This window comes from Syngnathoides biaculeatus, chromosome 6, assembly GCF_019802595.1.
Source record: "Syngnathoides biaculeatus isolate LvHL_M chromosome 6, ASM1980259v1, whole genome shotgun sequence".
NCBI lineage: Eukaryota > Metazoa > Chordata > Actinopteri > Syngnathiformes > Syngnathidae > Syngnathoides > Syngnathoides biaculeatus.
In genome coordinates this window covers 446155-460975 of record NC_084645.1, presented here as the reverse complement: position 1 = coordinate 460975, position 14821 = coordinate 446155, and the positions used below count along the sequence as shown (strand labels likewise).

At 41.2% G+C, this 14821-nt stretch overlaps 1 protein-coding gene across 6 annotated transcripts in view; it reads right to left on the bottom strand.

Annotated features, from left to right (window-relative positions):
• Positions 1–14821, bottom strand: part of LOC133501824 (uncharacterized) — a 161621-nt gene that overhangs the window by 7882 nt on the left and 138918 nt on the right. For 3 of the 6 annotated variants that reach the window (XR_009795289.1, XR_009795290.1, XR_009795292.1), the window contains one exon: positions 10038–10105. The exons of 1 other annotated variant lie outside the window; for it this stretch is intronic. Coding sequence is in view for 2 of the 5 variants with exons in the window: in XM_061821861.1 (XP_061677845.1) it covers positions 10548–10581 (34 nt within the window). In the remaining 3 variants the exon portion in view is untranslated. Of the gene's footprint in view, positions 1–82; positions 184–10037; positions 10106–10446; positions 10582–14821 lie in introns of those variants that run through there. 2 more of the 6 variants (XM_061821862.1, XM_061821861.1) reach the window with 2 other exon arrangements.

Sequence of the window (14821 nt, the reverse complement as noted above, 5' to 3'; positions counted from 1 at the left end):
GGCCAGTTGTTGACAGAATGTACAATGAAGAGGTGCCAAAACGGAGGGACACAGGTCAAAGAAAATGGCGGGATGGCGGTGACGACGGACTTCTCTTCGGGATACTACTGAAGAGTTGAAAATTGTGGCCATCTACTTCACTTCCCTTCATCCTTCCATCCATTTATTCATCCTAGTGTCGTTCTGTGGATGGCCAAAACATTTTTTTTAACTCTCTGCTCCATCATATACATAAAATGTGAGTGTTTTAAAGGCAGAATGCCCCTTCTTCCCTTCATTCCAGCCACAACTTTGAGGAATGTTTCTTAAATTGTTCAGCCCATCAACTTATTATTATTCTTTTTTTAAACTGGCCCTTGGTGGCGAAGTTGCTCTCATTTCGGAGCACTCAAGGTAACGCCGCATCAAATCTTCACATATCTCACCTCTTATGTTTTGCATATATAATGGAGACTATTTGCTTCGCCCTTCCCACTTTGAGCACAGATTTAGTCTGCTGTATTAAGTCCGAGGTTGTTTTACTATTACTGAAGGCTCCAAATCCACCACCATCGCCATCAAGCTGCAAGAAATGCCAAGTTAACACGGGAGAGGTTAATCAACCCAAATGTTTTTGTGTAAATAACAACAATAATAACGATGCTGCAACAAGCTTCATAACTGCTGCAAAGCACAATGTGAAAGACATTTTGAAAAGTGCAGTTTTCCTTTATTCTTTTTTTCCACTTCTTTCTTTTAAGGCTGCTTTTTACCTCCAGTTTAGCTTTCCCTTTATCGGACCTCCCAGGATCCCCGCCCCGCCCCTCTTCGCTCCTCCTCTATGAGCGTCTCCATCTCATCGTCCTCCCAACCCCCCCACGTGTACTTTTATCTGCTGCTGTAATCGTTTGCCTCCTAGCACGGACGAATCCTTGGTTTAATTCAACGTCAGATGTGGGAATTTCGGACGCTCAAAAACAACGATATACATATGTGATATTATATCGAAGATCCAAGCCGCTGTTTCTACTACTAAGACGGTGATGATGACGACGATGATAATAATAATACTCATACCTTAAAGCGAATTTGGCTGATGACTATAATGTCTGTATATTCTGTATTTCAGTGTCATATGAAAGAAAAACTAATATTATAAGGGAATCTTCTAGTGACTTTGTGTGGAAAATTGGGCTGCTGTTCTGCTCTTCTGATTAAAAGAAAATTTGCTTCTTCTTTTTTGTTTTTATTTCAAACTGGTTGTGACTATAATTGTCAAATAGTACATACATGATACAGCATATTACTAGAAGCTAAAACATTATTATTATTGTTATTATCTTGGCTGTAAATTACATGTGAATATTTAGACCTTAAAAATTCTTTCTCTGATTTTACCACTCAATCAAATGGGTTTATTACAAACTGTTTTGTTAATTTCTTTGCTCTGAAATCAATAAAATTTAAATGTAATTTTATTTTTCTTCAACCTATCCCACGTCTGGTCTGGTAGTTTATTCAGTAAACATTTTTAGTGGCATGTTCCTGTCCACTTGTAGCTATTATCTCATTTCTCGACTTCATGTGCTACTATTTTCTCTCTCTTTTTTTTTCTTTTTACCATTTTTGTTCCCCTCAGGCTGAACCTCCACCCCCCCCCCCCCCCACTGTCTTTCTCCACTTGGTTGGTTTTTAAGGTTTTGTGGTGTGTTTCTCTCTAGACTAATGAGCTCCGGGGGGAAAATTTGTGCTGGAATAAGAAAAAAAAAAAAAAGAATAGAAAACACAAACATCATTTCCTTCCTCCCTTCTCCTTCATTTCATTTCATCTCATCTCTCCCTCTTCGTTTTTTATGTTCCCGTCACTTGTCCCTCCCGAAGCCTCTTTTCAGCCACTTGTCCTGAATTTCTGTCCCGTCTGTGCCCCAATCCTTACCTTCTCTATAAACACAACTTCATGTCCTTATTGTCTTTAAATTGCAGATCATCCTTATTTCTGAGTTAATGTTTGAAATTACTTGAATGCAGCTCATTTGTGGGGATTTGTTGTATCAGAATAACAACCAATTCTTCAAGTAGAACAACTCTGAACAGAAAAACAGTTAGCCTGCTAACCGACTGAAATGTCGTGCAATCTATTGGGTTCTGCCACGAGTTTTCATGAGTGGCAGACCATCGGTCAAAGGTCTTGCTACACTTAAAAACAATATGGCACCAATCAAGGCGCCATCAACACCCACAAATGTATTTTTTTTTTTACTGCACCTCTGCCAAGCCACACCAATACAAAAAATATATACATAATATGTGTGCGTGTGTGAACACTGGAATTTCTTACATTTCTTACATTTTTGATAATTATTTAACCAAGGGTACAAGATAATGTGTGCAAAGATAACCCGAATGAAAATTACCTTGGCAAAAGGCTGGCGTGAATCTACAAGATTATAGGAGAGGAATATACCGTAACCTGAGGTGGACAGGTGGACCACAATCGAAACTAGTGGCCGAAAGATAGAAATGCAAAACAATAAAATCAACCATTAAATGGACGTGGAGCAATAATGGAACACAAATATTCAGCTGAAAGGAGATACACCAGATGAAAAAGACTAATGATGATTCAGAGCAGGTGTGTGTCAGAGCCTCCCCCCATCCAACAGAATCCAGGCAATGGAAAAATGCAGAAACAAGTACTGTAAGTACCACAAAACGTAAGACCAAGACCATAGATTTTTTTTCCTATTTTTATAGTGCCTAACATAAACATTCACAGCACAGGGAGAGAGAAAACAAATGGGTGAAGACTTGGATTTGATAAATGGTTATCCCTCATTTAGAAGCAATCACCTCAATCAAATGTTTCCTGTAGATGCAGATCAGACGTGCGAGTATCTGGATGCAGTTTGGACCATATCTCTTTACAAAACTGTTACAGATCAGCAAGATCCCTGGAATGTCTTCTGTGGATAGCACGCTTGGTTTCATGCTACACCTTCTCAATCAGGTTGAGGTCAGGACTTTGACTGGGCCATTCTGTTTTTGATTTACTGCTGATTTGGATAATTGTCCTGTTGCAACACTCATCCTCTTAAACTTGTGAATTAAATTTTCCATTGATGACAGCAAGCTATCCAGGCCCTGAAGTAGAAAAGCACCCCCAAAGCATGATGCTCCCTTCACTGTGCTTCACAGATTAGATCAGGTTTTGATGTTGGTATATGCCATTTTTCCTCTCCACATGACGTTGAGGATTCCTCCCAAATAATTCAACTTTGGGATCATCTGTCCACAAAATATTTTTCCAGTAGTGCTGTGGAAGATCGAAGTGCCCTTGAGCAAATTTCAGACATGCAGTGATATTTCTTAAACACCAATGGGGTCCTCCTTCTCCCATGAACACCATTCTTGATTAAAGTCTGACATATGGTAGATTTTTTTTTCAGATATGAGCATCTTCAGATGACACTTCAGGGTTTTTTTTTTTTTCTTAACTTCTTTGAGCATAATATGCTGTCCTCTTGCAATGATCTCTGCAGGACAGCTACTCCTCGGAAGAGAAGCAACAGTGCAGAACTTTCTTTATTTATAGAAAATTGGTCTAACACAGGCACATGGATAACATGCAAACTCCACACAGGCCGGCCCAGGATCGAACCTGGGTCATCAGACCTGTGAGGCTAACCCTTTACCAACTGATCCACCGTGCCGCCCTTTATACAAGTCAACAATTCTTAAATGTATGCATTTGGATAGCTCTTTTGAGCAAGGCATGGTATACAGCAGGAAATGCTTCTTGACAGGAGACAGTTCGAACCTAGCGTCCATTCTGTAGAGGCCAGGGCACCTTTAAGTCACATCTCCTTTCTTTCCTCATTGATTGCGCTTCAGGTTGGCTGACACGTGATTCTGATTAGCTCTTGCACAATCCGCAGCCTAGAGGTTCACATTTTCCTCCCTATCCTGTGAATGTTTACATTTTTTTTTCAATACAAAAATGGAAATAGATTGTGTGGTATTAGTTTAGGCAGACTCTCATTCTTCCTTTCTCTGCCACTGCAAATTTCAATTTGCAATTTTCTTTATATACAGTTACAGAAGAATGCATGTGAATTGGGAGGGAAGGTGGGAATGGTACTAAAGGCAAAACAGACAAAACTATGTAGATCAAACCACTCTTGCAGCAAATCTCATATTTCTGTCAATGACAATCTAAGGACTTAACCACACAGTGGGTATGTAATCACAGTAAATTTTCAGACCCCCTTGAAAATGTTCACTCATTGTAATATTGCAACCATTTGCTAAAAACATTTTTTCCCTTATTGATTTAAACACAGCAACCCATATTGACATAAAAAAACACAAATTGTTGATTTTTTTTTTTGCTGATTAGTAAAGAAAAGGTATACTATCACACAGCCATACGTATTCAGACTCTTTGCTCAGCATTTAGTAGAAGCACCCATTTGAGCTAATACATCCATGAGTCTTTTGGGGAACGATCCAACAAGTTTTTCTCAACTGGATTTGGGGATCATCTGCCATTCTTCCTAGCAGATCCACCAGTTCTGTCAGGTTGGATGGTAAATGTTGGTGGACAGCCATTTACTGGTGTCTCCAGAGATGATCAAATGGGTTTAATTCAGGGTTCTGATTCTGAAGTTACTTTCCGCTATTCTAGCTTTGTGCTTAGGGTCATAGTCTTATAGTAGGTAAACGCTTAGCCCAGTCTAAGGTCCTGAAGACTCCGGAAAAGGTTTTATCCAGAATATTCCCATCTTTCGTTCGCGTGCAACCAGTCGTTCTGTCCCTGCATCTGAAAATCACCCCCGCAGCATGATGCTGCCACCAGCATGTTCCATTGTTGAGACCGTACAGGACAAGTGATGAGCAGTGCCTCTCTCTCCACACATACCGCTTAGAATTAAATCCAAAGTGTTATATCTTGGTCACATCAGACCAAAATATGCCGGTTTTCATGAGTCTTGCACTGATGACAGGACTCAGTCGGAACAGTTTGCCATAAAGCCCAACTGGTAGAGGGCTGCAGTGATGGTTGACTTTCTAGAAGATTCTCCAATATACCGACTGCACCTCTGGAGCTCAGGCACAGTGATTCTGCGGTTCTTCTTTACCCCGACGGCTCATTTTGACCGGACGATGAGTTCTATAAATCTATTTAAGGATTATTGGGCCACTGCCCTCTTAGGAACCTTAAGTACAGCAATAATATGATTTTGTAAACATAGTCTTCTTCTTTTGCTTTCGGCTTGTCCTGTTGGGGGTCGCCACAGTGTGTCATCTTTTTCCTATCTAAGCCTATCTCGTGCATCTTCCTTTCTAATGCCCACTGTCGTCTTGTCCTCCCTCACAACATCCATCAAACTTTTCTTTGGTCTTCATCTCACTCTTTTGCATGGCAGCTCCATCCTCAGCACCCTTCCACCAATATACTCACTCTCTCACCTCTGGACATGTCCAAACCATCAAAGTCTGCTCTCTCGAACCTTGTCTCCAAAACATCCAACTTTGGCTGTCCCTCTAGATCTAGTCAGATATGTACCTTGCAATAATTCTGTGTCTGAGCTCTTCAGGCAGTTCCTTGTGATTTTTGCAAGCTCTGACATTCACTGTGAGCTGTAAAGTCTGATATAGACTTTCCTCATCCACACCTATCAGTATAATCAAACACTGCTGGACGCCAATAAAGGTGCAATAAATAATAATAAAGGCTCTGAATACTTATGGCTGTGTTGTTTTCTGTTCTACCTAAAAACCAGCATCTAAAAAGCTGCACTCACCAAACTGTGTTGAATGACAATGCATCTTTCCACAGTGTGATTGTGCAAAGTGAGAGTGTCTATGAGCATGTGCCGAGTGGCCTCCGCTTGTGATGGGATTGTGGGAGACACACAGAGACTAAATCATCTTCAGCAGGTCACTGCATAACAAACACAACAGTGTGAGTTTGTTATACCTTATACATCACAACAAAACCTCCTGTTCACCTCCTTGTCTCAACCATCAGACAGACACAAACACAGGGGAGCGTTATCTCAGGGACTGAGACACACAATCTTTACAAATACTCCTATTTTTCAGTACGCACACACATGCACGCATCTTCACATTTTGTGTGATGCGATCCATGTATGGATCTCATGTCCCAAAATCCCTTCTCTTCATCTCAACCCTTGTCACTCTAACAACATTTACACAGTTACACACATCCTTTAAAAAGCTCTCCTATTTGTCTGTGCACAGACGTGCACACACGCGGACACACCCACACTGAGGGTCAGCCCTTGCCAAGATTTTATTTGCCTCCCCCCTCAAACAAAAAAAAAAAGATTTTAAATAAGATTGCCTTTGAAAAAGGAAAACTCAAAAGGAAACATGTTGTTTAGGATCCATGTATAATCAGACGTGGGTAGTAACATGCTAGATTTACTCCGTCTACTCTATCATTTCCCATAAAACTGTCAGAGTACTTTAAATGGACCATACTTTTTACTTTTACTTGAGTATTTATGTGAAGATTTATACTTTTACTCTGTTAGAATGATAGACATGCATAGTTTTTTTTAATTCGCTCTTGCATGCGCATGTCTATCTTTAGACTGCATCTTCCACTTACGCATAGGGTGTCTATTGTGCCAGTCAAATGTGATCACTAATGTCATGTGACTCCAATTCACCAATCAGATGACACAAGACAGATACAGTCATAAAGCAGGGGGTGACACTTGTCCCAGGGCATGAAAATGGGCCTGTTGCAGTAATAATTTTAACCCTGTGCAGCACTTTGTTTGATGGTGGTACAAAGGACCGAAGAAGGTTATGATAAGAGTCTGAAATCTCACAAGCCAAGCCATAATGCTACGTACCCATTGATTGCGAAAGATTGCTTTGCCTCATGTCCTTAGCTTGAGTTTGCTCACATGACACATTGAAAGTGAGTGTATACGCTTCATCAGCGCTGTAAAGCTGCCAAAGGGTGAGTGGAGGAGGAGGGGGGTTCCCCTCAGCTCCCCTCCAAGAGGCGGCCGCAACATTACTTCCCGGACAAGGTCAGCTCGTGGCAGCTTCAAGGGTTTGGGCGAAGGAGACAAATTTGCACGTGCTCGCATCATCTGCACAGATTCGCATGTATCCGCGTAAACTGCATTGACTTTCTATGTAATCAAGCCGCATGACATGCCCAAAATGCATCCGCTGGGAAAGATGCAGACGTGGGAGGTGCCACGGGACACACTGGGGCCTCGCCAAGCCAGGATGGGACTCTGACAGCATTATTTGATAAGGTCAATGGAAGAGCTAGTAGTAAAGTTAAAGTAGTAGTAGCTAGTAAAGTTTTGTATGCAAGTGGTCAAGTGCCCTGTGATTCCTGTGTCATGTTGGCCAATGATAAAGCATGGTGGCATATTCCTTGCCTTAGGTGGTCATCTTGGTGAAAGCTAATATTTATGAACAACCTCCATATTCTATTGGCCACTCATGGTCTAAACCTGTAAAACCTGCTCCACTTGACTGAATACTTCCACTAGTCAGACTGGATCGACTTCCAACCTATGCCTGTGATCTATACCCCATCTCAGCAGGGACGTTCTTGGCCTAGTCGTGTGGTGCAGTTCAGGGTACCAGCGCATTTTATCCATCCATTTTCTTAGCCACTTATCCTCACAAGGGTCGCGAGGAGTGCTGGAGCCTATCCCAGCTGTCAATGGGCAGGAGGCGGGGTACACCCTGAACTGGTTCCCAGCCAATCGCAGAGTACATAGAGACAAAAAGTCGCACTCACAATCACACCTAGGGACAATTTAGAGTGTCCAATTAATGTTGCATGTTTTTGGGATGTGGGAGGAAACCGGAGTGCTCGGAGGAAACCCACGCAAGCACAGGGAGAACATACAAACTCCGCACGGGCGGGTGATTGAACCCGGGACCTCAGAACTGTGAGGCCAAAGCTTTCCAACTGAGCCCAGTGCTGCCCAGTGCATTTTAGTGCTCTGTAATTACACCACGTTACTCTGAAACCTGTCTATTGTGCACTGCCACTGCCCCTGTATCGCGCTCTCTCCTTCTATCCATCCAAACATATATCCACATCTAACCATCCATCTTTCATCTATCCAAAAATCTATTGGGTGATGTTTCACCCAAAACAGTCCAACATGTGTCATACAAATACTGCATTGTGCAATTATATTTATGTTAAAACGGTACACCAACAAATGTTCATAGCTGACAACTACTGTGGCATTGTGAAAACAGCATCAAAATATTGAAGGTCAAGCCCAAGACAGAGCAGGAACAAAAACGTCCCAGTGAAAACCTCCCGGAATGTCAAGTAGGATGCGTGTTGCCGCAGCTGACTTGAATGTGGACTGTAGATTTTGTGTTATGAGCTGAGGTGACGAGGGAGTGCAGATGAGAGAGTGAAATACTGAGTTACAGAAAGACAGAAGACAGAGCAAAGAAAAGAAGATAATGAACATGGGCAGCTTATTTCCAGCAGTGATGTTCGGAGAACAGCACACTGAATGTGGCTGAGGAGTTTCATGTTTGGATTTAATAATACAAAGGTTCTTTATGGCAGATCCATGCCGAAACTAACCATGAATGACTTTGTACATCATCCCATGCCTTTCTTTAGCAGGGAAGAGACCGTTCAAAAGTGGCATGAAGATTTTTATGCTTCCAAACTGATCTGATGGAGTCTAACTGTTGCTCAATGTCAATCAAGCGTGCAGGGTGATCGATTATACTGGTAATAGTAATGTGAATACCACAAGGTGGACTCGTGGTGAGCACAGAACTGGTCTGAGTATGCAGATTACAGTTCAAAGATAAAAAAACAACATTGATTTTATATTGTATCTTAACGTATGTGCAGGCAAGAAAAAGGTTAATGTGCCTTTAGTTTTGCGAATTTCGAAACTTTTATTATCAATGCTTAAGCTTGTTATCCATGCTACTTTTACAATGAACACTGGGGAAAAAAAAGTTCTTAATTTGGTCATGTATGTCGGCTGCATGATTAAAATTTTCCCTGATTCTACTCAAAATTAATATTATATTCCAATGGTGTTCATCGTGTTATCAAGAGTTATTTATTCTATATATATATTATTTATGTGATTTTAATGGCTGCTTTTACTTTAGTTTTAACATTATTATTCCCAGTGGCACGCTTAACCAAATAGATAGCACATGCAAGTCAGGGTTCAGAGGTTGTGGGTCCAAATCTGCACTGTTAAAAAAGCTTGTCTAGAATTGAGCAAAATTTACTTAAATTTGATTATATTTTCTAATTTCAAGGGGGGAAAAAAAATCTTCCAGTGGGGTAAGCAAGAATTGGCTTGGCTAGAATTCTGAAAACAATCTTATAAATCTGTTGCCTTGAGAAAAGTAACAGGTTTTAACATAAAAAGCAAGAATTCTAAGAAACCAATCACTCACATTTGAAAAATGTATGGGTGTGGTCAGTCATGCCCGCAGATATAAAGTTACGGGTGTGGTCCACCAGTCACGGCCGCAGATATAAAGTTGAGGGTGTTTGTAATTATGAGTTTACTCCTTCAAGAGCGGAGGGGTGCGGTGTCAGGTAAACTAGGACGTAGAAGTAGGCTGAGCAGCAGCTTGTTTTTCAAGACTTGCTTACCTCTTTAAAAAAAAAAAAAAAAAACGTCAGGCTGTGGTTCACTGCGCTGGATCCGTTTTCATGTGCTCTATAATTGCCCAGCTAAGAGGGAACATTGGTCAAGACTACACAAAGTAAGCGATGTCTTTCAATATCTATGTATTTCTACTCGTAACAAATTTGACGCGTATTATTTTTCGTGCTCGACTGTGCAGATTTGAGAAAGCGATGGCGAGCGGGCGCTTGTATGCATTTAATATACTGCCTCCTGGTGACCAAGGCGCACACACCAGAAGTAGATGCACAATGAATTAAACATGATGCACTAACAGTTTCTGTACTTCTTTATGTTCAATGCCGTCATCTTATTACTGTATGTGGTACGGATCATGTTTTGCAGCTGTTTCATTACCTGGTAGGGGTCCTTCATCAAACTGGATGGAGTAATACCGTTTGAAATAGAAGTCAACATTTAGGCTTCTGCTAGAAACAGACAAAAGAAGAATAACAAGCGGAATGGAAAAGTCTATCAGAACAGCAGATTTTTTTGTGTTTAATCAGAGGCACTTTAAATTCTGGCAGGTCTGTGATGACTGACATTTAACACAAGTTTGAATGTGAACGTGTTTATTCTGAGACAGAGCCGCACCCCAGTTATTCAGTGGGTGTGCACACTTCTACAACCACATTTTCAGTTGTTAATTTTACTGCCCTTCTCAAAAAGATTTTTAAAATTTCCATCGGGTTGAGTGTTGAAAGGGATTTATTTTGGTTTCCTTCGTTTATATTACAAAAACCTGGCATTTGAACAAGGGTGTGTAGACTTTTTTTTTATATCCACTATAAATGAACATTCCAGGGTAGCGATGCGTCCATAGAACTTTAGCAGAGTCCTTTATCCCGTGTCCTTGCCTGGTACAAATTAGGAAAGGCGGGATGAGGCCCATATGGCATCCCTACAGGAGAGGAAGGCAAAACTCTTGGAACAGGTGACTAAAACCACATGAATCCAGTGGGAAAACATTGGAGCGACCAGCACTAAACATTTAGTACTCCCATCTGTATTGAATAGCAAATATCCAAAAAGCAAAAAAAAAAACTGGATGAACTGGCAATTAACAGATGGACATTGGAGGGATGGGTGCTCATCAAAGAAATCATATTATATATATATATATATATGTTAGTTCTCCGCTCTCCAAAGTCTTTCACCAGACTCTGGGCTCCCCCCCCCACCCCTCCCCCACCCATTCTGATGCATACAACAGTCAAACATGCAAATACTAAATGTCAGTCAAAACTCATACTCAGATGCCAGGAGCAGACCAGCCAGCCCACTTGATGCCAGCTGCTGGACTAGAAAAAAAAAAAAAATCAATATTATACCCAGAATATCTGTCTTATTCCAACTCCAAAGTAATTAAGATAAGACTCATCATGTAAAAAGTACTTGTTTTTAGACAATTTAAACTTGTTTCAAGCAAATTATTACTGGTAACAAACAGAAAGAAAAACAAGCCCAAAGAGTTAGAAAAAAAAAAAAACTACCAGTGGAGCACTTAATTTCATGGAAAAAATAGCCTGAAACAATTAAAAACTGAAAAAAATTCACATTTTTCGGTCAAGTTTTTTAAAATCTAGTTTTGATACTTTGATTAGAAATATGATGCATTTTTTGTACAATAGTGAGTTTTGCAGTGTGACATCACTCACTTGAGCAGGTCGTCACAATGACATTCCAAACACAAATACTACAGTGTTTGCGTGCACAAGTTTGTGTGCGTGTGCACGTGAGAACGAGTGTTTCATTGGGCTTCTTTAACATGTGTCCATACATTCACTTAACCACTTATCCTCACGAGAATCGCCGCAGGGTACACCCTGAACTGGTTGCCAGCCAATCGCGGGGCGCATAGAAATAAACAAACATTTCTCCTCACATTCACACCTGCTGACAATCTGGAGTCTTCAATTAACCTAACATGTATGTTTTTAGGAGATGGGAGGAAACCGGAGGAGCCAGAGAAAACCCGCGGGAGAATATGCAAAAGCCACACTAGTAAAGTCAGCAAGGCTGGATTTGAACCCAGGACCTCAGAACTGGGACTCAGATGTCTTTTTTTTTTAATTTATACAAAAATGATAATTTTACCTTACACGAAACAAAAAGGTGCGGACCAAATGAGACTCGTCGGGCAAGCCAATTGGATTTACTCAGGTACGGAAAAAGGACATTTTTCAGCCACACGTGTACTGCATTCATCAATCACACTGTCATAATGGCAACGTGAGTGTTGCTTAAGCATCACGAATATTTGCGATTAAAAGTGTCTTGGTTTGAATGCGAGATGACCAGAGGGCAACTCTCCAAGGAGCACATTACTTATTTACAAATTTTATTCATTCCCATTCCCACAGTGAGGTCTGGGTGTGTCGAGCGACTCACTTGAGATGTCCGCACACTGTGAAGTAGACTTGACATTTTTTTTTTGGGTATCTCTAATTGTGTTTTCCTCTCTCCTTTTCTGGGTTGTGCATGTGTGTGCTTATTATTTCCCTTTGAATGTGTGAATTCAGACACACTCGTTCATCTCTCTGTTTGTGTGCATGTTTTTTTCTGCCAATTAGGCACTCAATGACAGGACATGCGGTGAAGCAGCTATCTGGGCTATTCATGGATCAGCAGTTATGAGAGGACAATTCCAAATACCAAGTGACCACGCACACACGCACGTGCAAGCACACGAGCACAAATTTAGAATGATTGGCGAAAGACCATTTAAGTGATTCAGACAGCGAGGAGATGAGTGATCGTATGTTTACGTCGCCTTCCTCCTCTGTGTCAGCTACATCTGTTCAGAAGAGAATCCTGTGAATTATTAATATTGCTTATGGAAACAGGGTGCCTCAATCAGCAATCGGTTTGTTGTTGGTTTTTTTTGTCTTCCATTGGTTTAAACAACCAAGTAAATCTTTTATCTGCCTATTTCTAAAACTGTCTGTGAGTGAGCTCTTTCTTCGCGTCTGCCACACTCCGATGAGGCTATTTGTGTGTGCTTGCTTGATGTGTCCGCACACGCTTAGTGAAATGTTGCATCTAAGGTCCAATGTTGTTGTTGTTGTTGTTGTCTTTACGGGCACTCCTGTTTTGCCCACAGATGGGACTAAATCACATAATCTTAATGTAAGTCTCAAGTAAATCGTAAGATTATTTCAAACAAGTCCCAGATTAGAGGTAAGAATCAACTTTGTTTAGTCCTGACAAAATTTGAAGGAGATCAAGTGAGGTTGTCTCTTGGGTAAAGCAACTTCTAGTTCAGGTCAAAATATTCTTGTACTGGGACACACACACACTGTATATATATATATATATATATATATATATATATATATATATATTATATATATATATATATAATACTGTTACTTTAATGGTTAATATTGCAATATACAGTACACAGGAGTAAAGATTCGTAATCATCATCATTAAAAAATGGCATGCAGTGGCGGAAATTAAGTATATAAAATGTCACCATTTTTCTCACTAAATTTATTCCCAAAGGTGCTATTGATCTGAACATTTCAGCGGAAGTTGGGAACAACCTCAGTAATTTATGCATACAGAAAAGGAAGTTAAAAAAAAATCAGAAATGAAGTTGTTGGTAAAAATGTGAAATGATGTGCATTGATTGGAGACTCTAAATTACCCCTAGAGTTGATTATGAGTGCAACTGTTGTCTGTCTTTATGCGATTGGCTGGCAACCAGTTAAGGGTGGAGCCTGCCTCCTGCGCAATGACAACTGGGATGGGATCCAGCACTCCCGCGACCCTCGTAAAGATAAGCAGCTTAGAAAATTGATGGATGGATGGATATATATGAGTGCGTGGGTGTGCGCTCACATTTGTACCACCGGGTTATGATATCATTTCATACTTCTTCTTTTCCTTTCGGCTTGTCCCGTTAGGGGTCGCCACAGCGTGTCATCTTTTGCCATCTTAGCCTATCTCCTGCATCCCTAACCCCAACTGCCCTCATGTCTTCCCTCACCACATCCGTAAACCTTCTCTTTGGTCTTCCTCTCGCCCTTTTGCCTGGCAGCTCCATCCTCAGCACCCTACCACCAGTATACTCACTCTCTCGCCTCTGAACATGTCCAAACCATCGAAGTCTGCTCTCTCGAATCTTATCTCCAAAACATCCAACTTTGGCTGTCCCTCGAATGAGCTCATTTCTAATCCTATCCAACCTACTCATTCCGAGCGAGAACCTCAACATCTTCAATTTCTGCTACCTCCAGTTCTGCTTCCTGTTGTTTCTTCAGTGCCACCGTCTGTAATCCGTACATCATGGCCGGCCTCACCACTGTTTTGTAAACTTTGCCCTTCGTCTTAGCAGAGACTCTTCTGTCACAAAACACACCAGACGCCTTCCGCCAGCTGTTCCAACCTACTTTGACCCGTTTCTTCACTTCCTTACCACACTTACCATTGCTCTGGATTGTTGACCCTAAATATTTGAAGTCGTCCACCCTCGCTATCTCTTCTCCCTGTAGCCTCACTCTTCCCCCTCCACTTTTCTCATTCACACACATATATTCTGTTTTACTTCGGCTAATCTTCATTCCTCTCCTTTCCAGTGCATGTCTCCATCTTTCTAATTGTTCCTCTGCATGCTCCCTGCTTTGACTGCATATCACAATATCATATGCGAACATCATGGTCCAAGGGGATTCCAGTCTTACCTCATCTGTCAGCCTATCCATTACCACTGCAAACAGGAAGGGGCTCAGAGCTGATCCCTGATGCAGTCCCACCTCCACCTTTAATTCTTCTGACACACCAACGGCAGACCACACCATTGTTCTGCTGCCATCATGCATGTCCTGCAGTACCACAGTTCCTCTCTTGGTACTCTGTCATAGGCTTTCTCTAGATCCACTGTACTTTTCCACTAGCATCCACAAGGCAAATAATGCATCTGTGGTACTCTTTCTAGGCATGAAACCATACTGTTGCTCGCAGATACTTCTGTCCTGAGTCTAGCCTCCACTACTCTTTCCCATAACTTCATTGTGTGGCTCATCAACTTTATTCCTCTATAGTTCCCACAGCTCTGAACATCCCCTTTGTTCTTAAAAATGGGAACTAGAACACTTTTCCTCCATTCTTCAGGCATCTTTTCACCCGCTAGTATT